Source organism: Pleurodeles waltl, chromosome 10 (genome assembly GCF_031143425.1).
Source record: "Pleurodeles waltl isolate 20211129_DDA chromosome 10, aPleWal1.hap1.20221129, whole genome shotgun sequence".
Lineage (NCBI taxonomy): Eukaryota > Metazoa > Chordata > Amphibia > Caudata > Salamandridae > Pleurodeles > Pleurodeles waltl.
Window position 1 is genome coordinate 837,651,507 of NC_090449.1, and position 25,171 is coordinate 837,676,677.

Sequence of the window (25,171 nt, forward strand, 5' to 3'; positions counted from 1 at the left end):
TTGACTTTGCTGAACTATTATAATGCTAGGCGCCACCCCCAGGATGTAATTAACTTTCAGGCTCTTGCCACTTGCTTTTGGAAGTTGTCATCCTTCGCCCCATCTACAGCTAATTTTATGGTATCGGGAGATATTAATGTGCACTTGTGTGGGACTCCGAGGGAGGCAGGAGGGATGACCCTTGGTGTATATTATCACCGGTTCTCTATCTAGATCATTCCTTTCAGGGTTCGTTCCTGAATGCCCTGATTAGTGAACCTAATTTACACTTTTCCCTGGTAAAGTCTTCCCTGACTGCAATGGAACTTAATCCCACTTTTATTGGAAGAGGATGTGGGACGATTCTTGATTTGATCCTCATATTAGTTCCCCTTTTTCCCCTACATTGATAAGTCTGATATTCCTATGAGTCCTTTTAGTGATCATACTCTGGTGTGTGTGTCCCTGTCTCCACCATTTTGGTCCAGAAGACCCCAGTTGGGGAAGGGCGGGTGGTTTCTAGGCCTAAGTCTCCCTGTAGGAGGCTGCAGTGCTCCTATATTGAGCCAGAGATTTTTCTCAGGACTTTATATTTGCAGTGTGAGAATGGGATTAGGACGTGCTCAGGGAATAGCGGTCCACCACATGTTGTCTTGGGGCCTTTGATTCTATTTCCAGATGCGCCTGTGAGTCTCAAGGACAGAGGGATACTCCTAGATGGTTTGACAAATGCTTCACCTTGGCTCATAGGCAATTTATGTGTGCATCAAATTCTAAGCCTAAGGATGCAGTTCAAGTGAAGACCTGTTTTATGAGATATATAAAAGAGCTGGGGAGGTGAAACGTAGCCAATATCTTGAAATGCATTTATAAGTTCTGGGATCGTATGAATTGCCCTTTCCTGGCAGCAGACACAGCAGCTTTACTGAGTGCCCAAATCACAGAGGGTTGTTGGGTCACCTTTTTTGAGGATTCCCTTAATGCAGTGAACATTGCTGATGAGGAAGATGAGGGGTTGTTACGAGGGCCCTCCAACTTGTTTTTTACCGCTGATGAAGTTAGGAAGAGTATAGCAGGATTAACTAGGAGCAAGGCTGCAGAACCCAAAGGCATCCCCCCTGATATGTATGTTAGTGAGATTGAGGTCTGGGCTTCTGTGCTGACCTCAGTTGTGAATGCAACAGTGAGGGATGGCCCACCGCAATCATGGGCAACCTCTGCCATTGCTCCAGTCTTCAAAAAGGGGGATCAGAATAACCAGTCTTATTACAGGCCTTTTTCCTGCCTTGCTTTGGTTGTAAAGGTGGTTGGGCGTAGGCATTTGGACAGACTGGGTAAGTGGGCGGACAAAAATGCGGTCTTCTCAGGAATGCAGTATGGCTTTCTCTTGGGGAGGTTCACTGTGGACCTTTACATGGTCTGAAGAAAGCATACCATTCCCCTTCCTGGGTCAATACACTTGGGGTTTATGGATCTTTCCTCAACTTTTGATCAGGTAAACCGGGAGAAGCTTGGCAGCTCATGGGGTTGATGCACCATCATATTATCCTTTTTTAAGGGATCTCCACACAAATACCAGTGCTTCAGTGCGTTATTTATTCGAGTGATCTTAAATACTCAAAAGGGCCCATCAAAAGGGTGTTCGCCAGGGCTGCATTTTGACTCCTTTTCTTTTTAATCTTTATCTCAATAGTCTGGAGCAGGCCTTGATTGATGTTGAGGCAGATTGCGGACAATGCTGTCATTTTGACTAAAACAGTGAGGAGCTTGCAGATCCTGTTGAACACCTTTGCCAATTTTATTTTATGGACTTGGGTTTAATAGTTAAGTCAAAAAATCTTACAAGATGGTGGTAGGTCCCCGTAGGACTAAAACATGTAGGCTCACCCTGGGGAATAGTATCCTTCCTAGAACTAGGTTTTTTTCATACATGGGTTTGCTATTTGACTCTCTACTGTGTTGGTGTCCCTCTGTGTCCATTAGTAAGGAGGAGTTTGCTGGGGCTAAGGCTGCTGTGTTTGGCTTTGCTACATGCTTGGGGAAAAGACCAATCAAGGCCATTTTGCAGATATATCAGCCAAATGTGCCTCTAAGGCATTTTATGGGAGTAGGGGGTTGCTGAAAATACCTTCTTAAGACGCCTACTTTGATTCCCTCATAGTACACCAATATTCTCTGTTCATAAGGAGTTGGACATAGGTTATGTAATGGATGTAGAGGCCTTTCGTCCTCTCAACGTATGGTTAGAAATCTGGACCTGGCCCACTGCTACACTGAACAGGGAGGTTCTAAATGATTGTATGGTATTGGACTGGTCTCTTCATATACCCTTGGTTAAGTACATCAACGAACTAACCAAGAGTATAGGAAGGGGTGAGCTGTTTAGCACTCTGGAGGGGATCAGCAGAGCAGACTGGTAGTCGGCAAAGGGAAATTTCTTCTGACTGAGGAGCAGCTCCATGGAGGATGTTGCCTACTTGAATTCCCGTGTGCATGCCTACTACCTATTATAGGCTGTCCTCTGTACTGAACTGTATCTTTTGTTGGTGAGAAGTACCAATGAGCGTTTCCTTTTAATTATATTCAGGCTTGACCTTTTTCACCTCATGTTAGCTTTCCCAAAGGAGAGGCATGTGGGCCAGGTACTTGGCCCTCGCGGCTGTGATAACATGGCTTCTGCAGGACACCCTGCACTTTTTAATGTTCTGCAAATTCCACGAGGGCCCTATGAAGGCATACCTTATTCCGTTATTGAAAAAGATTAATTTATCCCAAGTACAGCCAGCCCTCGTGTTTTTGCAGTTGCTATCAGAAAATTACATTTTTCCTGTGGGCTGTTTCTGAAACGCTGCTATGAGTATGAGTTATTTATTGAATGATCATGTCTAATCTTGTAATTTTATGTTAGTATTTTTTAGACAGGGTACACATATTTATTTTAATTTTGTATATTTCGATGGATTGTAGAATGTTCGCTTTTATGGTTTGTTCATCGAACCGTATAAAGCTTAAAAAAACCACACACATCAGCTGATTCTCTAATTCTTGAGCCATCCATGGATTTGGAGTGCTATTTTGCACATATATTGTTTGTAGATATCACGACAACCTCAACCAAGAGCTGAGATAATTAGCATTATTATGCCATGTAACATTACTACCACTTGGAGTCAAAAAGATGTATCTTTCACTGACTGGGAATAAAGAGAATTCTGAATTGTTAAATGATGTTGCAACACAGTTAAGTTGTACGTTAGTCTCATGTGGCCACAACTGATTACACTAATATTTATTTGATTGTCTCAGATCAAAAGATATCTTGGGCAAATGGCCATTCGAGTAAGTTATCATTTCAGACAGAGGTATGCACAATTCTACCTTGACCTGTGCTAATCCTGAGGAGTTGCACAGGATCGATCCTTGTTAAACCTGGCATCCTTGGCGTGGTCTCCCCTAACTTTTTTGCCTTCTGACCTCCTGTTTTCTGACTTCATTTTTGGTGGCTTTAGGACTCTGGGCACTTTACCACTGCTGACCAGTGCTAATGTGCATGTGCTTTTTCCCTAAAAGATTATACAAATTAGCTTATCCACAATTGGCATATTTAATTCACTTAAATATCCCTAGTAAAGAGCTCTACATGTGCCCTGGGCCTGTAAATTAAATGCTACTGGCGGGCCTGCAGAACTGATTGTGCCACCTACTTCAGTATCCCTTTAAACCTGACTCAGGCCTGCCATTGCTGAGCCTGGGTGGGCCTTTTTAAACTGCCATGTCGACCTGGGTTAACCCTCTTACCAGGCCCAAGCCTTCCTTTTTAAAACCTATAAGTCACCCTAAGGTAGGAACTAGAAGCCCCAAGGGCACGTTGCAGTGTATTTATAAAGTTGGACATGTACTTTTAAGCTTTACATGTCCAAGTAGTGAATAGCTCTTAAATTCATTTTTCACTAATGTAAGGCCCATCTCTCCTATAAGTTAACATTGGGATTGCCTTTTTATATATTATAAGTGTAATTTCCAATTGGGAAGAGAGGGGACCCCCAGGTTTGTGTAACTGGAATCACAATTTAAAATCACAACTTATGGTGAAGTCAGGTTTTAAATTGTAATTCTGAGAATGCCACTTTTAGAAAGTTGGCATTTTCTTACTTGCGTACATTTTTTTGCTTACCTACATTTTCTTGCTGACTTTAAATCATCTAGTACCTTCTTTCTGTCTCTGAATACAAGTCTAGGTGGGGGGCAGCTGGGCCCTTGTTCATTCCCTCCTGACATCCACACACAACGGGAGCTTAGGTGTGACTGAGTGGCCATCCGAATGTTTATGGCCCATCCTTGGAGTGGAGGGAGGAGCTGACACACCTGAATGGCCTGGGTTCTGGGCCCTCAAAAAGGGCTGCATAACCCTTTGTAGTGTGTCTGGAGCCACGGCAGGAAGGACAGGGACTTTGTGCACTTCAGATACCCCTCTTTGAAGTCTCCCCTAGTTCAAAGGCACTACTGGATTTAAGAACTGGACTTCTGACCCTACCAAACCAATACACTTCTGGACCTGAGGACATTCTGCCAGGAAGAAGGCCTGCTGTGCTGCTGAAGGGACAGTCAGTCTGCTGGAACTTTGCTGGACTTTGCTGGACATCTGCTTTGCTGTGCCTGCCCTGCTGCCCTCCTTGCCTGGAAGTGAGAAGGACTGTACCTGCATCTCTATCCCCAGAACTACAGGGCTTGCTGGCTTGCCTCCTGTCCTGAAGTTTCACCGACATCAAAGACTTCACTCACCCCTGCTCCGGCCTGAGGATTCTGCCAGCTGTGGGCCTTGCCAAGTGGTGCCAATTCAGTCCTGGGCCCTTAAAAATGTTTTCGGAAGCTATTTCTACAAAATCTCATGCATCACCATCACTGCGTGATCGGAATCACCACATCTTTCCATGATGCCACCACGTTACCGCTGCCACTGAAGGCGATTGTACGGCTCGGATTTGATGCAGCACCAACACATTGCCCTTGGATCGCTGGCTGCGTGGCTCGACAATGACGCTTCACCTTCATTGCCAAAAATTCACTGATGATACATTCCCAACAGTGGAGATCAGAATCAGCGCATCGCCTGTTCATTGCCTCCTCTGCTCCTCGCATCATGTCTCCAAAGTCGATGCACCCTCTGTCCAAAAGGGACGTCTTCAGTGAAACAAATTTGGTCCCTGTATCCAACTCATGGTTCATTGCGGTTGGCTTGATTTATCAGATTTGACACGGTTACCCGCCACCAGATAGCCCGGTTTGTCTCTTTATGTTTCCAAGCACTAAATTTGCAGATATTCTTTAAAAGTTCATATCTCGACTGCTGGTTATTGAATTATTGTCATTTTGGTCTGTTTTGTTCAATAGATGAAGATCTATTGTTCTAATCTGGTATGGATTATTTGTGTGTACTGTTTTCACTCTGTTACGGTTATGAGTGTTACACAAATACTTTACACACTGCCTCCTAAATTAAGCCTGCCTGCTCTGTGCCAAACTAGCACAGGGTGAGCACAGGTTATTTTAGGCTGTGTAACTGATTTACCCTGAGTAGGATTGTCGTCCCTGCTTGGACAGGGTGCATAGCTCTGCTACGTTGAGACCCAAATCCTCTTCTGTGGTGCAATTAATCATGTGACCAGCAGGTATAATGTAAAAGCTGTCCATAGGCTTGGAGCCCTGCTGCAGGAATGGACTAGGCAACCTTGAGGTTGTATGTCATGAATAACATTAAGAACAACATCGTCTGAAAGAAATAGTGTCCTAAATATCGATAACAAAAATATTTCCCCATTGGGAGTAGATATTAACTTCAATGAGATAATGTATTTGTGAATGATATTTAGGGCACAGTATTTCTATCTGATGATATTTTGGTTACAGTATTCTGGTACCATTCCTACCCTAGGAAGAGCAGGGTTAGTACAAGAGTGATCAACCATAATGGACTGTATCCGAAGTACCAAAGAAGTTGCGAAATAAATCACAAAAATACAAGACTCACTGAATAAGTCAGTTGCCCAGTTTCACAGCAAGTTCTAATAGCTATCTGTAAAATACCACATAGCAGTGTAATTGTAAATGAATTACCAAGTGGCATGGCCTCATTTACCCCTCCCCCTTCTTATTCACACCTTTCCAAAAACCTGGAATTTGCGTACATGTATAACATGCACTTATGAAAAGCTGAAAGGCTAAAATTGATAGTAACATTTAGCTTTTTAATTTAGAATGTCATACTGTGCCTGGGCAGTTATTACATGCAGGACTGGTTTAGGTTCGACCCTCTCAGGGATAACGAATTCTGAAGTAAAAAGAATCAGCTACTCGCGATTATAGTTCCATTTCATAAACTGTGATGATTTGAAATTTATGTTTTTTGTGTGTTTTTTTCAACTGTTCAGCCGCCTCATATTGAACTATGAGTTTGTTTCTAATGGGGTTGTGTTAACTTCTCCTTTCACCAGTTGTGTCGGGTGTTGTCGAATTCTCATTATTCAAAGCAAATTAAGGTTCACACAGTGTTAGTTGGCTTTAGTAGATTGCTGCAAATTAGTACCACAATGAAGAAAAGATGCAGCGGTTATGAAGATTACCAGGAAGTTGTTTGTAAACGGAGGCAGGCACAGTGCTGCTTTAGCCTGTTTGTAAATGAATATTATGTCTGCCTTTAGTTTCAGATTTCACCAAGTTGCAAAGTCAGGACACTTGTTAAAAATGTGTTGACCTATTCCATAAATTATTTACTGGAAAGAAAAGGGCAGAATTAAATCACAGTAAGCTGCCACATTTTGGTAAAATATAGTAACCCGTATCTTTAATGTCCTAGAAGAAATAACTAATATATTTTATTTTCACAAAAGTTGGGGAACACTATATGCTCCTCCAACTTTTCGGCAGGTTTGCGGTACTAGCAGTTATTGAAGAATGATTCATTTCCAGTGCTAGTTGCGTTATACAAGTTGAGTCAGACCTAGATCACCAGCAACGGAAGTACTAAACTATGCACAATGTCGAGGATTGCAACGAAATTACAAGTAATTATATTTCTAAAACGTGACAAAGATACTCCTGTATTACAAAAATGTCATTTGATCAGCTTAACTCATTTTCATACAAAACTCTCATATTGTTTTCTAGAAACTGGTAAAGTCGACGAGGAAATCCACAAATACAATACACCTGGTTTCACGGGCTGCCTGTCAAGAGTACAGTTTAACGGCATCACCCCCCTCAAAACAGCGTTAAGGTCAAAAAACTCCTCTCAAGCCTTCGTCCAAGGAGATCTTGTGGAATCAAACTGTGGTGCTTCTCCGTTGACCATTCCACCGATGTCCGCTGCAACTGACCCCTGGCACTTGGACTCTGGTAAACCTTTCATGAACCTGTAAAGAAACCGACTATAGATGCGTCAGTAATGACACCTGCCACACATGACTTGAGCCATGTAAATGGGCGCTCTGAATTACTAGTTATCTAGTTAAAGATATTATTCAAACTGATTACCTTTCGATTTGTTTTATTTTGTTGATGGGGGGGGGGGTTATTATGTGTCTGGATTTCAAAGGAACCATGTGTGCATCAAATATATTGAAAAACTAGATAGATTCAGTAGACCATATCTCACAAGATGCCTCATTGTTACCTTTTGCTGCGGTTTGCAGGCCACATGTTGGAGTCCTGCAAACACTAACTCATCCTTTGGGGTTGGTAATTTAAATACCATTGAGCTAGATAATAGTAACACCTGCTGCTCACAGCACTTGTAAAAAGAAAAGCCGGATGAAGCCCTCTATAAAAATTATTATATTGCCAAAATAGTAATGGTCATCAGTAACCCAAACGTGTTTCATACTCGTATAAGACAAATAACATTTACTTAGTATACGTTCTGTTATGCATTCTGGTATGATTACAACAGATAGTTGAGACGTACTGTATTTTTAGAATTTACAGTTGCAATTAATTATTCATCAAATATATAGTGGTGGTTGTATTTTATCTAGCAATTATACAAACGTAATTACACAGTACACTATATATGCTAATATATCATGCAATATAATATATTATGGATAAATTAACCCTTTGCTGGAAATGAATTAGGAGTACATGTATGTCTCTTTTATGAGATCTGAATAATTATGAATTCATACGTTAACCATTTATTCCAGCAGTTTTCACTTAGGACTAGCAGTAATGATGCCCTACGTTGAGTGAAATGCATTGTTCAGAGCAGGTATACAGTTTTCTACTCTCTAAGCAGGGATAGCAGATACATGACTTCCTGCCCAAGGACATAGAACTTCATCTAGAAGATCGAGAACAAGACAGTGGCAGCATCAGGTGGCATGTGATTGCGACGTTATCAGCTTCCATCAGCGGGTGTTGCGTGTCGTTTCTCAAGCCACGTGCGACGATCTTCCAGCCGCGATGCAGGTGGAGCGTAGATTTCAGCCGCAAAGCCGGCGGCACGTCGTTTCTCAGCCGCGTCTCGGAAGGTGCATGTATTTTCAGTCTTGGTCTGCTAGCTTCACCTTCCAAGGCCCTCGGAACTGGATAGGGCACCACTTGGCAGGGCAGGAGTCTCAGCAGAGAGTCCAGGTACTGCCAGGGGAAGTCTTTGATGGCCCTGAGACTTCAACAACTGGATGCAAGCTCAGGACAAACCCTTGGAGATTTCTTCACAAGCAGGAATGCACAACAAAGTCCAGTCTTTGTCCCATTGCACAGGCAGAAGCAGCATCTGCAGGATAGCTCCACAAGGCAGTCGCAGGCAGGGCAGCACTTCTCTTTAGCTCTTCTCCAGGCAGAGGTTCCTCTTGATGTCCAGAAGTGATCTAATTTCCAGGGGTTTGGGTGCCCTTCGTATACCCAGTTCTGCCTTTGAGGTAGGCCTACTTCAAAGGAAAGCCTCTCTTGTTTGTGAAATCCTGCATTGTGTGAGGGCAGGCACAGCCCTTTCAGGTGTAATTGATCACTCCTCCCCTCCCTCCTAGCACAGATGGTTCATCAGGATATGCAGGCTACACCCCAGCTCCCTTTGTGTCACTGTCTAGAGAGAGGTGCAAGCATCCCAACTGTCAAACTAACACAGACATGGAATCCACAAACAGGCAGAGTCATAGAATGGTTTAAGCAAGACAATGGCCACTTTCTAAAAGTTGCATTTTCAAACACACAATCTGAAAACCAACTTTACTAAAAGCTGTATTTTTTAATTGTGAGCTCAGAGACCCCAAACTCCACATGTCTATCTGCTCCCAAAGGGAATCTACGCTTTAATCATATTTAAAGGTAGCCCCCATGTTAATCTATGAGAAAGACAGGCCTCGCAACAATGAAAAAACAAATTTGGCAGTATTTCACAGGACATATAAAACACATTGGTATATGTCCTACCTTAAACATACACTGCACCCTGCCCAGGGTGCTACCTAGGGCCTACCTTAGGGGTGTCTTACATGTAAAAAAAGGGAAGGTTTAGGCCTGGCAAGTGGGCACACTTGCCAAGTTGAATTGGCATTTTAAAACTGCACACACAGAAACTGCAGTGGCAGGTCTGAGACATGATTACAGGGCTACTCATGTGGGTGGCACAACCAGTGCTACAGCCCCACTAATAGCATTTGATTTACAAGCCCTGGGCACCTCTAGTGCACTGTACTAGGGACCTACCAGTAAATCAAATATGCGAAGCATGGAAAGCCAATTACATACACATTTTATAGGAGCACTTGCACTTTAGCACTGGATAGCAATGGTAAAGTGGCCAGAGTAACAAAAACAGCAAAAACAGAGTCCCGCGCACATCAACAACCTGGGAAACAGGCAAAAAGTTAGGGAAGACCATGCCAAGGATGCCAAGTCTAACAATATCTATGAAGGTGCTAGAGAGTAGCAAGTGGGTCGATAACATATAGACCATATCATGATGTCCCCGACTGCTTCATTGATGACATTAGTGATGACCCCACCATTGATGTCAAATATACAACTCAAACGTTGTTATAGATATATTCTCTGCGTTTAGTTTTGGAAAAAAACTTTCTCTCTGCAAACGTGAGGCTTTGTAGATATGTGTAGAATATAAACGAGGAGGTCTAAGCATAAACACAGAAAAAAATAAAAATAAAAGTGATCTAAGCACATAAAATTGTCATGGGTCTGTCTTAAACGTGATTTTGCCGACCAAGTATCTGCAGACTACTTGGATAGCATAATTTTATGCTAAAATACATTTACAGTGAGCTGACTGTTAGCCTGTTAGCACCCATTGAGGAGACAAGTGAGAAGTGTCGGAAGGTGCACAGAATAAGAATGTGTGAATGAATGAATGCATTTTTCTTATACAGTAGCCCCTGCAAAATGGATTGCCTCTTGGAGCTTTTGTTGTCTGAGAGACCAGAGAACTGAAACAGAGGATGTCAAATTAGACGAATATCAACTATCAAGCCATGTTGCAGACTTCACTGAGATCATTTGGTTGGTAAATCCTTATAATACCCCTTCCCTCTGTTTCCCCCGGGTGTAAAAGCCTGAAGGGCAAGACATAGTTGTAATTGCCCAAATTCACTTCTGTGTCCTATAGGTCAGTGCCACTGTGTGGGCAACACAGCTCTTTGGCCACTGCACCCTCTTGCTGCTGACTGGCCATGAGAAAAAAAAGAGCAAACTGCACCAAGACAACACTACTCGGTTCGATTAATCAGGAAAAGCTTTGAACGGAGGCCTGGTTGATTTAACATGGGATAAAATCCTTGATTCAATAGGCACACGCAGTGCTGTTAGCAATGTGATTTAATATGAATCACGCAAGTTGCTGGGAGTTAGACCCACCAAAGTGGTGGGCGTAACCAGCATTCCCAGCTGTGAAAGTAAAAAACAATGCAGGACCTTAGCAGAAGCGGAAGTGCAATGTGGTTTAAGGCTGCATGCTAAAAGCCAACTAATGTAGAAATCCCTGACAGCTCCCCAGCTGTCTTCACCATTAACCTGATGCTTGAGCACAATACAGCTAGTACCATGCTGCCAAATAAACGTGGGAGCCGCAAGAGTGTAATTTGGATGTGTCTCGTTTTCAGTGCGACCATGCAAAGTGAAATAAGCAACAGACCGCCTCTAATGAATTGTATGAAGAGCTAATAAATGACACTTTCGAAAAGAAGGAAGCAAATGAAACGGAACTGACACTTGCATGAAATGCTTCTGCCAAAACAGCAGATGAAATTACAACCTAGCTCTCCAACAGCAGCGACTGTCGGTGGGTGGAGAACTCGTACAATGGGAAGAGGTGCACGCAAGGAAAAAGGTTTCCTTTTCCTTTGGGTGGGTAGTACAGTACAGTCATATTTGGAGTTCAGGGACTCCTAAGGACCTTGGGCACCGATACTACTGCACCTACTGCACTGTTCATAGCTACGCACCTGGCCAGTGATCCTGTCCAAGACTGCCTCGGGTGTAATTGGCACGTACATTGTCAGATTAATTTTTGAATACTCCTTTTTGCAATCTGAGGCCATAGAGACTACGCGATTTTCAAAAAGTGCACCATTTGTATCTCCTGCGGATTCTAGGATTAAAACACCTCTTTCCAGGCGCCAATGTAAGCTATTTAGTGACAAATGGTATCGCCTTCTTAAAATAACACAGTTAATCCGAAATCGGTTCAACACGATGTTTGCGCCAGTTTTAGTTGAATAGTTTAGGATTGTCCCTGTGGAAACCCGTCTAGGAATTACTGGTGAGATTTGCATGGAAAAACAGGATGCAAATTGAAATCTCGTAAAATCTGTGCCACCCATTAATTGTGCTGTTGGGACAGAAAATTATTGTGCATGGTAACGGACGTTTACCTCTGACCTGAGTTCCCAACTGTATTGTTGTCTGCATCCCTAATGCGGATTTTTATTGTCATAGGCAAAGACGTACCCTGTGTTTCACCATGATATAGGTGTTGGAAAATGGGTTATTGGTAAGGGCAGGTAGGTACCTACACTTAGCAATAGGCCACCAACCTTGGTAGCTTGGCAACAAGCGACAAGGCTTAATTTAGGTGACAGAGTGTAAAGCATTCAAATATTACAAAACCTTAATTAAATAAAACACAGGAAACAGTTTGAAAATCCAAAACCAATTTATAACAATAGATAATATTTTTATCTTTAAACTGACACTAAAACTAATAAATTTGGATAATGGGAACCGGAGATATGAATTTTTAAAGAATGATTGGTTTTTTTGCGCCTAGAAACAAAAAGGGCCAATCGGGTCATCTGGTTGCCCTTGACCGGTGCAAAGTCAAAGTTTAAGGCCGACTGCGATGGAGCCCGGCTCGGCTACAGGCCGCGGGAGGCCTCGGTCAAAAGTTTACCTTCACACTTAGTCGTTTTTCTGAAGATTTTCTTCAGCGGGATGAACCTCCCAGTCCAATCCGACCTCCTGGAACCCTTCTCCGGATACGCGTCGCAGGAATCCTCGGTGGAGCTTTTTACCTTCGGACGTAGTCATTTTTTCGAGGTGAAAATCCTTCGACCGGGGTACACCTGGATCTTGATCCGCCGTCCTTGGAGCCCTCCTCGGATACGCTGGCTGGGAGGTCCCGGTCAACTTTGTACGTTTGGACTTAGGGCCACATGTACGAACCCTTTTTCCCATAGACAAAACCTTTGCTACATCTGGCCCTTAGTGTCTTTTTTGGAGATTTTCTTCACCGGGACGAACCTGCAAATCAGGCCGGGTCGCGGTTGAGGCAAGCCAGCTAGAGTTGCCGAGTGGGTCGCTCCCTCTATGGAGCTTTTTTTCAAAAGTTCTCCAGACTTCTGGATCTTCTCCCAGATGTTCCTTTAAGGTTCTTCTGGGGTCCACAGTTCACCCCAAGGGTCCAGAAGCTCTGAGATGATCCTTGGGGGTGTGGACTACAACTCCCAGAATGCACCTGGTGCAAACTCCTTTTTGGCCACTGTGCAGTGGTCAGCTGGTTGATTTCTTCAGGAGTTGGTGCAGGGGACTCTGGTTAGCAATTTTTCACCTGTAGCAAACCGGGAGTCCCTCCTTGAACCAGTTGAAGCCAGGCAAAGTCCTTCTTGTGGTGAAGTCCAAGTGTGCAGCTGGTCCTTCTGAGTGCAGGTTCCAGGTGCAAGCCAGGGGTCCAGCCGAGCAGTCCTTCTTCTCCTTTGGTTCTTCCTTGTTGGAATCTGATGGGGATCTGGTAGGGAACTGAGGTGTGGGTGCAGGTCTGGCAGTTTTATCCTTGCTCCTGGGTGAAAAACAGGGGGGTCCTGGTTCTCCAATCAGGTGCATGGTCCTTTCCCCTGTGATGACCACTTCCTGGGAAGTGTGGCAAAAATCAATCCCAGGGAGCAACATTCCTCAAAAATCCATCATGGCTGAAAGTGATTTTTGGAGGTTACATCTGGCTGAGCCCACCCACTGGTGTGGATAAAAATCATAAACACACCCCTCTCCTGCCCTCTCCTAATCTAACCAAGGGGCACCTAGTTGTCTGGGGTTGCAGGATGTGGGGATGTTGCTGGGTTGCTCCAAATGTCCTTCTCTGCCTTTGAAGACCAGTTTGGCAGCCCTCCCCCTTCCTGCCTCACCATCTGCTGAGGGGAAATTCCCTCCCACAGGCACATCCCTTTGTGTGAAGCCAGGCCACTTCACACCTCATCGAGGCAGCCTGGCGGGCAGCCTGGCCAGGCTGCGAGAGGCCGGCCAATCAGAGCACAGCAGCAAAAACAATGCAGGGCTGAAATTGGCAACTTTTCAGGTAAAGTTTAAAACTCTTTACTTGAACAAGTTATATTAAATCAAACAACCAGAAGTTGTGGGATTTATTATAACAATTAATTTGATACCAAACTTCTGGTATCTGTCACTTAAGGGGTCTTTTTTAATTAAAATAAAGTCCCCCCTTTTAGCCTATGAAGGCCATTCACTACAATGAGGGGAAAACGAATGTGGCTGTTTTTACCTCACCAGGGCTTATAAAACTATTTTTATGGGGTCCCTGCTTATAGTTACATGGCACTCAGCCCTAGGGGCACATAGGGCACACCTTAGGGGTGACTTACAGGTAAAATTAGGTAGTTTAAGACTTTGGAACTACTTTTAATTTCAAAGTCGAATTTGCATATAACTTTAATTTAAAAGCAGCCAGCAAGGCGGGCCTGCCTTTAAAATGACACTGGGCATCTCAGCAGTGCACCTATGGGTGCACTACCTATGCTGTGGTCCCTAAACCTACATGCCCTACCATATACTAGGGACTTATAGGTAGGTTGACTTAGCCAATTATAATTAGCCTAATTTGCATATTGATTTTACACAGAGCACAGGCCCTGGGACTGGTTAGCAGTATCCAGGGCACCATCAGAGTCAGGAAAACACCAGTAAAAAGTGGAAAATGGGGGCAAAAAGTTAGGGAGCCTCTGCAATCAGCCCTGTTTTCTCACAATAGGCCTGTCTCATGAATTGTGGTGTTGTAGGACGGGAAGGGTCGCTCAAAGCTCTACCTTCATAGTGGTGGAAGGCAACAGCTTCACCAGGAGTTAAGCAGCATGAGTGCAGTGGTGGCAGCAGCATTCTGTGTAATGATCAGTAGAAGTGAACAGGTCCTTTTTTACCCTGTGTCACTGGTGTGAGGCCTTCAGACTCACTCACCTTTTTAAAAGTTCTGATGCTCTGTGCTTAACTTACTCATGGCCTAATCAGTTAGATGCAAAGTGCTGCACAGTGCAGCAGTGGTGATTCTGTGCTTGATGTTTGTATGGCTGGAAAGAGTACAGTGGAGGGATGAAGCAATGCGGTCCGGTACCTGCATGGTGAGTGCATGTACTGATTTTACTGAATTTATGGATACCTGTGAAGAATACACTATGAGGGTCATTCTGACCCTGGCGGCCGGTGGCCGCCAGGGCCACCGACCACGGGAGCACCGCCGACAGGCTGGCGGTGCTCCAATGAGCATTCTGACCGCGGCGGTTCAGCCGCGGTCAGAAGCGGAAAGTCAGCGGTCTCCCGCTGACTTTCCGCTGCTCATTGGAATCCTCCATGGCTGCGGAGCGCGCTCCGCAGCCATGAGGATTCTGACCCCCCCTACCGCCATCCAGTTCATGGCGGGAAAGCCGCCATGAACAGGATGGCGGTAGGGGGGGTCGCGGGGCCCCTGGGGGCCCCTGCCGTGCCCATGCCAATGGCATGGGCACGGCAGGGGCCCCCGTAAGAGGGCCCCAAAATGTATTTCACTGTCTGCCTTGCAGACAGTGAAATACGCGACGGGTGCAGTAGCACCCGTCGCACCTTCCCACTCCGCCGGCTCGATTACGAGCCGGCATCCTAGTGGGAAGGTCGTTTTCCCCTGGGCTGGCGGGCGGTTTAACTGGAACCGCCCGCCAGCCCAGGGGAAAACTCGTAATACCCGCCGCGGTCTTTTGACCGCGGCGCGGTAATTTGGAGGGCGCGATCCTGGCGGGCGGCCTCCGCCGCCCGCCAGGGTCATAATGAGGCCCTATATGTGAGATGTAGTGCTGTTTAGTGTCTGTGCAGTGGAAGCATGTGCTGGGTGTATGTGTTGTTGCGAAGAGTACAATACGTGAAAGGATGTGTTGTGTACTGAGTGAAGGGTGAATGTATGTACTAGTAAGTGTGTGTGTTTGCTAGTAGCACACTGTGGCAGAACACTGAAAGGGTGCAGAACTAAACAATATGCAGAGCAAATGTGTGTGCTGAATGAATGTGTGTCCATGAGGGCACAATGCATGATGGTAATAGTATCGAAAAGAGCGTGTGCTGTATCCATACTCTGAGTGCCAGTGTGCCTGCAATGGTACATTACATGAAGGACCCTGGGTTCCATTTTGGGAAGCCCAGACATGCCTGGTGAAGACATGAGGAGTAGAGGAATCCCTCCACCCCCACCCAGACAAATTTGTGCATGGACATATTTCTGTTAGCTGGGTGAGACACACTGGAGAAGGGAGAGCAAAATTCTACCTCTACACTTCCAAAGGGTGCTCTTTGATTCAGTGATAGATCACATGAAAGGATCTGGACAAATCTCGAAAAGGAGGTTAGGCTCATAAGGGATTAACCTTTTGATGCACATATCACTGTGGCAGACATCCAGATGTGAACTCCATCCCCCCCCCATGGCTTATTTTGTGAGACTATCAGGTTTGGAGTCTCTTCTGCTGTGATAGACAGCCTTTCCAGAAGACGAAAAGAGAGAAAAGTGGACACTTTAAAAGAAGCAGAACCTCAACATAAAACATCAAATACTGAAACCCTAGATAACATTCGGTGTGTGGAAATGGACTATAAGAAGGGGAGGTTGAGACTCCAAAATTCATCACCAGCCAAGTAGCCAAATGGGCTGTATGAGAAGCAGACTCTCTGCAATACTCCTGCCTGCGACAGGGACAGGGGAAAGACCTGCCAGTCCTCCCCGCTGGGTAAGGGTATTTCACCCAGATTTAACATGAGAACCTGCCCTCATGTCTGGAGACCTGTGCCTTCTTGCCAAGACCAGTGTGCTGTTTGAGGAAGAGGAGATTGTTGGGGGGTGTGAGGTCCAGTCGGGAACCCTGTCGAGATGACTCCAGGTACGTGGTGTGAGAAGACTACTGTGCACTGAACAGGTTGTAGCCGTGAGCAGGATTGAAACAGCGACCCCTCTCTGCCAGGAGACGGCTTCCCTGGACTGAGTTGTCAATAGAGTGCCATGTGGAGAGCATAAAGCCCGTGGCTTCTGGTTCAGTGACCTCATATGCCAGAAGGGCTCACTGTAGAAGTTGCAGTGTCAACAAAGCTCCAAGACTTGTGTGTACCTTAGCAGAGACCCCCTATGCCAGAAGCGGCTGCTGTGTTACAGGTAGCTTCACAAGAAAGAGCGATGCCTTGCTAGCAGGTACTATGGCAATCCCATATTCTAGGGGGGGCTGCCACTACAAAGTAATTGCAAAGGTCAGACAGTCACGTGGAAAAAATGAAACGGCGACCTGTCGCTTGGAATTTGAGCACCGAGACCTGCCCCGACCTGCCTCTTGGACCTTGGAGGAAATAGAGAGGACTGTCCTCCTTTGCTGGGACCTATTTGGGAGCACAGAAATCAATGTCCTCCCTGTGTGGGAGAAAAGCTTAACTTATTGCACCAACAGATCCCTGTAACACCTCCAATCTCTTTTGATGTCAGATGCACAGCTCAGACAGAAGCCTGCGCCTGCTGCCACGTGACCTGCATGCAGACTGACATGACCAAGCAGGACTGGAGCATTGTAAATGCCAGTGTCTGGGGCATCTGCTGAACAGCGGAACACTTCCTTGCTGCTGGAGTGGGTAAGACTTGATATGGGCCTGGGTGACCCTTGCTGCTAAAGGTGCTGCAGCACCTTAGACAATTTTCACCATTTCCTAAGAGTCAGCCACTAGGCTGGGAACTGCCCTAGATCAGATGAAGGATTTATGTAGGGACAGAAGGAGGAGATTTCCCAGCCGTAGGGACAGAAGTTCCTTTCTGACGAGTTTGAGGTACTGGGTGAAAGCGGTGAGGCTGTAGTTGACTCTAGGGAGGGAACATTGGCAAGAACCCAGAATGAGAGTGCTGTGGATGCAGGCTCCAGGATCCCCTTAGCACAGATATATCCCAGACACTCGCTGAGTGTGCCCCCTAATGCATCTTATAAAGTTACACCAAAACACTTGCTACCTTTAGTTTGTAGAATATATGCATGTTTTACACCACCACCTCGAATTTCTAGGGTATTACTGTCACAACAGATAAACAGAGAGCATGGGAGGAGAAACAGAAGGAAAAGAAAGTAAGCTAGAAAGGGAACAGATAGCCCTTGTGAGAAAGAGGAACGTAGGAGTTTAACAACGACAACTCCATCTGGGATCTGTGACTCTACATCCAATTCAGGTGAGTTTGTGATCGAGGTTCTAAAACATCTTGTTCATGTGTATGTGGAAAGTCAGTATACCTTGCAAAGGTAGTGAACTTTGAGGTCGCTTGTAAGGTGCAGACCATAAATGGAGTGCCTAAGGCAGCTACCTTAATGAGGCACATGACATTGGTAGGGACAGCCGTCATTGAGAGGATGCCTGTGTGAAGCCAGATGGTCTATAAGCAAATGAAGGAATCTCTTGTTAAGTGATTTGGGCTGAAGCCAACTCAATACCTGCAGCAATTCTGCAATTGTAAGAGATCAGATAGTGTTCCGTTTGAGACCTGGATTCATGGTGCATGAGTGATTCGAATGAGTGGGTAAGAAGAATGGAGGTCAAATATTTTCAGTCCCTTCACAAGTTGATGGTGACAGAGCGACTCAAGGAGGAGTGTTCTACCCTTCTCAGGAAATACCTTTCTGACTGAGAGGGATCCAACAAAATTTGCAGTGTTAGCTTATAACTGGTTCGTGTTGAAAATGTCCCTTTCTACAGGGTCACACCCAAACTTTTTACCTTTCTCCTCCTACATTTTGCTGGATTTTTGCTTGTTGACCTTAGGACTCTGTGCACTTTACCACTGCTAACCAGTGCTATAAAAGTGCATGTGTTCACTCCCTAAACCATGGCTTGATTTTCACATACCTGATTGGCACATTTAATTTACATGTAAGTCCCTTGTAGAGTGGTATATCATATACTCAGGATATTTTAATCAAATGCTACTGGTGGGCCTGCAGCACTTATTGTGCCACCCACTTGTCCCAGGCCTGCCATTGCAGCCTGAAGCAGAGGCCCACTGAGATGTCAACTTGGCATTTAAAACCCCTTGCCATGCTTTAAACTCAAAACTTCTCTTTTATCACATATGTCACCGCCTAGGGCTGTGTAATTAAAAGGTAGGAAATGTTCTTGTTAGGTTTACATGTCCTAGTAGTGAAAAACTACCAAATCAGTTTTCTCACTTCTGAGAGGCCTACCCCTCCCATAAGGTAACATTGGGGATTCCTTCTTAAAAGTAATAGGTTGTAATTCTTAAATCAGAGTTGGTAGATATATCATGTTTGATACCTATGAACTTGTAATTATAAACCCTCTTTAATGGTAACAACGGATTTATCATCAGAAGTTTGAATATGACTCTTTTAAAAAGTTGACATTTTCTTGCCCTTGGCCTGCAGCCTGCCTTAGGTCACATGGTGACTGGGAGCAGCTGGCAGTTGGGTCTCTGTGAATTCACCTCAGACATTCACACAATAGAGGGACTGGCAGAGCCTGAATGGGCCATTTACTGACTTGATGGGGATTGGAGCCGAGCACAGCCCCACTTGCAACTGAATAGCTGGTCTTTGATACCACACAAAAGACTAGCTGCCAGATAGGAGCCAGGCCATGAAAAGCAGGAAATTCCGGGAACTTCAAAGCTCCTTTCTGGAAACTTCACCCAATTTCTAGAAGCAGGGCACCAGGATATAAAAACAGGCCTCTCAGACCTGCTCTTCTGTTTGCTTCGGGACCTGAGGAAACACTCTGAGGACCGCCTGCTGCAGTGATCTGCTGTACACTCTGCCAGTTTGTTGCTGTACCTGGAAGGACTGCTTTGGTACCTGGAGCCTTCTTGGAATTTTCAGAGGTAAGCCCTGCTGTAGAGCCCTGCATCACCACCTGCACCAGGAATTCCGAAGTGACACCAAGGGCTGGTTTAGGTGGTCTCCTGTTCTGACCCACTGGGCCATAACAGGCTCTCACCACATAAAAACCTGCACCTGGACCCAGCCGGAGTGAGTCTTGAACAACCAAGAGGTCTCCATCCATTCCTGGACTCTTGGTTGTGGTGCTAAAGGAGCCCAGGTGTCCATTGACTAAAACTGAGGACTTGCTATTTTGAACCTTAAAAAAAAAAAAATCAAAACTCTATTTCTGTTAATTGGATTTTCATGGTTTGGGTGTCAAATAATTTATTCAAATTTACTCTATGTTTCTGAATTGGTTTGGAAACTGTATTGTGTTGTGTTTTCACTGTGTTGCTTTTTGTGTACTGCATAAATACCTAACACATTGCCCATAAGCTTAGCATGACTGCTTTTTATTCTGTGCTACCCAGGGTTAAGCATTGGTTGAATTATTGACTTTTTGTGGCTCCCCCTGCAAGGGATTGTGGTTGTTGCTTGATCAGGGCTCACACCCCAGTAAACCAACTACCCTGTTTCTCACAGTTAGCTAACAGGGTTCACAAATGGCTAGAGCAGCATAGTTCTAAGCCAAAGGGGGAGACACCTCTCCAATGACTGATTTTAAACTAGAGGGTAAGGACCAGTGTAAATCTTATGGGATTCAAGCAGAACCCAGGAAACATGGTTATGGTAATGGTGTATTCATGAGAAGGCAAGGCAAGAAAGCTCTTCCAAGCCCAAGGTGGTGACTTTTTTTTTAGTGCCACAAGGTGGGACATTTGAAAGTGATTGTCAATGGAAGAAATGTAACCCTGCGACACTGATGATAGCATGCATGTTACACATGGGTGAAGGTACCAGAAAGGCACCAGTTGCTCTAAACTTAGTAGCTGTGGACATTTGAGAAGTGGACCTAGATGCTGTGAAACACATTCTAACACAATGGGATTTGTGCAGGAAGTTAGTATCAATGGGAGGAAAGGCCTGCCCTAAGCGATACTGGAGCCCTCTGAATTATGGTTGAGAGGCCTGAGGCTTAAGCCTGAGGAGATACTTCCTGGAACCAAGCATACAGGTTTGGTAGCCAGTGGAGATGGCATGGAGTATTCACTTGCCAGGGTTGAGATTCAGCTCAATAGCAAGGTGGTCATGATTGATGTTGAAGTAAGGGAAGGGAAGGAGCTAGCTGTCTCTTGGGCAATGATTTGATTGTTCCTGGGTTGGTGCCAGGGCCAAAAGCCTTTATGGCTTGGACAATATCAGCTTTGTTAACCGGAGCACTGGCAGCACATCAGTCTCAGAGTGAGACTAGACTGGGGTCTTGTCTGATTTGCAGAGATCAGGACAATATAGTGTGTTGAAAAGGACAGAATCTGGGAAGGCAAAGGTCATGCCTCTGGCTTTTAAGCATTACCCTGGGACGTGTTCTGGCAGCTGATAGGAGTTGGCATCATTAGGGGTTTTTTCTTTATTTTTTCCACCCTGCGCGCTACAGGCTGTTTATTATGGAGAAGTGTGAGCTCTCTATTGGCTGGTCATCTGGGGGCACGATTAGTTCTCCCTGGGCCTTCTTGATGCAGACAGCTGGCCGGATGCAACTTCTGCAAGGAAATGCTGATCACCACCAAGGTTCCGAACGTTATGTTTTATTGTATTTGTTCTTGTTGTTTTTTGGTTTCAGTACATTTGGTTTTTTGTTTTTTTCAGTTTTTTTCTGGCAAGCAGGACTTTTGGAGGAGTTATCTTCTTCTTGCACACTGCACTTTCTTTTTCCTGCCTCAGGCTTTAAAGCATCACTATGGGTCATGGTCTGGCATCAGGTGGGAGTTGGTGTTATTAGGGGATTTATTTACTTCCATTTTTACACCCTGCACTTCACACGCTCTTTCTTACATATGTGTGTGTGCACTAGTGGCTGGTCATGGGCAGGACAATTAGCGCACCCCAACCCTTCGTAATGCAGACAGCTGAGTGGATGTGCAGTGGACGCGTGCAGTGGGTGCACTGATTTTGCACAGAAACGCCAAAGGCAAGCACGCCCGTGCCCGGTCTGCGATAATCGCCAGCCATGTTGCCCATTTCACTTTGTGTCAACCGCCTCAATTTAGGTACAGTAGAGATACTGTACTGCCTTTTTGTGTGCCAGACTGTGGAGAAACCTTGACCTGCTGATTGGAGCCTTCATAAAGTTCAAAATGATCTATGAGTACATTTGAATTTTGCACTGTGTGTAATACTCCCTACATAGCTTTGTACGATGAGTCTCCATATTGTCCCAAGTTTACTTCAGGAGACACACAGTCTAACCGCACAGATTTGAAGGCATGCCATATTAATATTCAAACTCTCCCCAAGCATAAAATCTATATTTGGAACTTACTATATGATAATGAGTGGGACTATTTGTTTTTAATGGCGACATGGCTGAATGTACATTCTGGCCCAGATATCTCATTAGCTGTTGTGGAGTGCTAGTCAATCTTTCATATGAACACATTAGAAGGCCTGGGGAGAGGGGGAAATTGCGGTTATCTATTGCTCTCAATTTGCATGTACGTTTTTTAAATTGAAGGGGTTGGGATTTTTTCCCAGGAAAAATATCTGAAAAATGTTCTTTCTCTGGGGCTCAAAGTCTCTCAGTCTATGGAGGCTTTAATAAATGCCTTAACCCCCTACTATTTACAGTATTCTCAATTTCTAGTACTAAGAGTTTTTAATAATATTCACATTGATGTTCCAAATGAAATACTGCAGAAGAGTTTTCAGACTCTATGTCCAACCTAAACCTCATACAATACATAAAGGATGCCACCCAAATCGGGGACCACACACTTGATATCATCTTCTCTACTTGTCCATAATTGCGGTCAGGTCATCCTCTTCATCTCACTTGGGCTGACCATTTTCTTATGGCCACAAAGATGTCTGGAGAAACATTCAGAGTGTGGAATTCCATTCCCGAACACAGCCTAATGAAATTGTTCTTGGAAATAAAAATGAACAAGGAATCGATGCTGCAGTCACTGTCTTTGCCAATTCTTTAGTGTCAGGTTTTGACAACCTAGCATTGTTACAAACCAGGACAGGGAAAGGAATTTCCACCGCTGCCAGTTGGTTCTCACCATGTCTTCACGCATAAAAACAAAGTGTAAAAAATTGGAAAGAAATTGGAGGTTGAACTATGATAGTGACAAAAAGGGGGCTCACTGTGCATCTTTAAAACTATTCAGGACAAATATAAAAAAAGCCCAAAAAAGATTTTTGGTTCAAGAAATTGCTGCCTCAAAAAAACACTCCAGAGCAGGATTTAAAATTGTGAAGTCATTTCTAAAACCTGAGGCATGTAAACAATAAATTCCTGCCTCTCAGCAGTTTGTGGAAGACCTATCTTCTTCTGTGCCAAAGTAGAAATAATCTGGGTGCACTTTGTTGAGTCAGTTGCAGCTTCCTCCATGGGGCCTTCCTCACGTCCCTCTTTTATGCCAAAGGGTTTGTTGTTGGAATCATTCAGAAAAACATATCTGGAATAATCAGTAGTAATTCTGTGTAAAATAAAATCTGGATCTCCTCTTGACCCACGCCCCCCTCTTTACTATCAAAGGCAAGTTCCAGTATTAATGCACTGATCAATCGTCTTTTTAGTTTATCTCTTGAACAGGGCATAGCACCTTTCTTTTGGAAAAAAGGCACTTATTGTACCCCTTTTATAAAGGTCAATGCCGATCCGCTCATGCTGAGTAATTGCAGACTAATCTCACCTCTTTTTTTTTTTTTTAGGACGATGTAGGAATCTTTAGTGAACAGCCGAATTCAAAGCTTTGTTGACCACAATAATATCCTTCATTCCTCCGAGTCAGACTTTTGTACCGGGTTCAGCACAGAAAACTGCTGTTCTGGAGGTTTCTGAATACATCAGAACCATTCATGATCTGCGTCAGAAGGCTGTGGTTGATCTAATAGATCTTTCTACTGCCTTTGATACAGTATCCCACAAAAGTTTCTTTCAGAGATTGCAGAAGATTTGGAAGGGCTTTTGACTGACTACATTCTATCCTTTCTGAAAGACAACAAGCTGTATTTCTCTCTCCTTTTACTTCCCAGTTCAGACTCATTGGTTGGGGTTGTCTGCAGGGCTCAGCTTTAAGTCACGTTCTATTTAACATCTATACTGCCCTCCTGGCCTCTGTGGTGAAAAGATGGGGTGTGAACATTGTATTATATGAAGGTGACACCCAAGTGACGCTGACCTTTCAACAGCTTGATGATTCAGTGGCTAGTGATTTCCAGGGGCTGTCTCATGGCAGTTGTGGACTGGAAGTCTAACAACTGTTTATAGCGTAATGCTGGAAAATCTGAAATTCTTATGTTCGGCACACCATCTCATAGGGTTTCCTCTTTACTTTGGCCACCCAAACTGGGCAAAGTTCCAACTCCATTTACAGTTGCTAGAAACCTGGGGGTTATGCTGAATTCAACTCTGTCCTTCAAACCAAAAGTAATACATACAGTTGCTACCTGTTTTGGATAATTGAAATCTTTGAAAAGGTTCCTTATTCACAACCTGATTACCTTCAGATTGGAGGATGCCAATGTCCCTTATCTGGGTATTTCTCAAGATCTGCTCACAAGGCTTCAACGGGTCCAGAACACTGCTGCCCGTCTTATATTAAATACTCAACTGGTTATCAATTAAATCCAGAATTAACTTTAAAGCTCTTTTAATAACTTACAGATCCTTTTTTTCAGAACGGTCCACCCTATCTTCAAAAGGGGTTAAAAAATACTTGACCTCTAGGGCGCCTTGCTCTTCTAATCAAAATCTGCGTTTTGCACCAAAACTTCGTAAAGCTAAACCTTGTGGCAGAACCTTTTGGAGTTCAAGCAAGCTTTATTCTGTCAAAATAACCATCAAAGCAATAACTTACAACAATAAAATCATGATCTATACATAATAAATATATAACAACTAAATAAAAAGGTAGGTGATAAAAATAAGATAAGAATACTGTAAAATAAGGAATCTGCGAGTGTACAAGAAGAAAAAATTCAGATAAATCTTCACATATGTACCACGGCCTATAAATAAAAAGGAAATGTCAAAGATCCTTCTGTTGACTGCTTTTAACTTCTTATCGGTAATTTATAAGAAATTCAATTAATAAAAAAATTGAGTAGAATAAGATAAAATCAGAGAACAATTAATAACAAATCACTATAGTCCTTTTAAAAAAAAAAGTATGTACGTATAAGCCAAGCGGACGCAAGGAACTTGCTGACCGCACAAATTAAAGGAGAGGAGCAATCTCTCAACATCAGCCTGAGGGCATCTCTACATGTTCTCAACCCCATGTTTCTACAAACGGGACAAAGCCGTTTCTTCCGGGCAATGCCATAGGCAGGACAAATAAACATAAAGTGCACTACAGTTTCCACAGAACCATTACAACAAGGGCATTTATCGGATAACAGGGTGGAGCTCCATGAACTAAAAAAGGACTTCAGAGGGAGACATCCATACCTAAATCGAGCATACAAACTTTTGCTTAGTT

The 25,171-nt window shown here is 44.2% G+C and overlaps 1 protein-coding gene across 2 annotated transcripts in view; it reads left to right on the top strand.

Moving 5' to 3' along the window:
• Positions 1-25,171, top strand: part of CNTNAP2 (contactin associated protein 2) — a 2,759,350-nt gene that overhangs the window by 2,605,600 nt on the left and 128,579 nt on the right. For both annotated transcript variants that reach the window (XM_069211508.1, XM_069211509.1), the window contains exon 22: positions 7,144-7,371. In XM_069211508.1, coding sequence (XP_069067609.1) covers positions 7,144-7,371 — 228 coding nt within the window. The remainder of the gene's footprint in view (positions 1-7,143; positions 7,372-25,171) is intronic.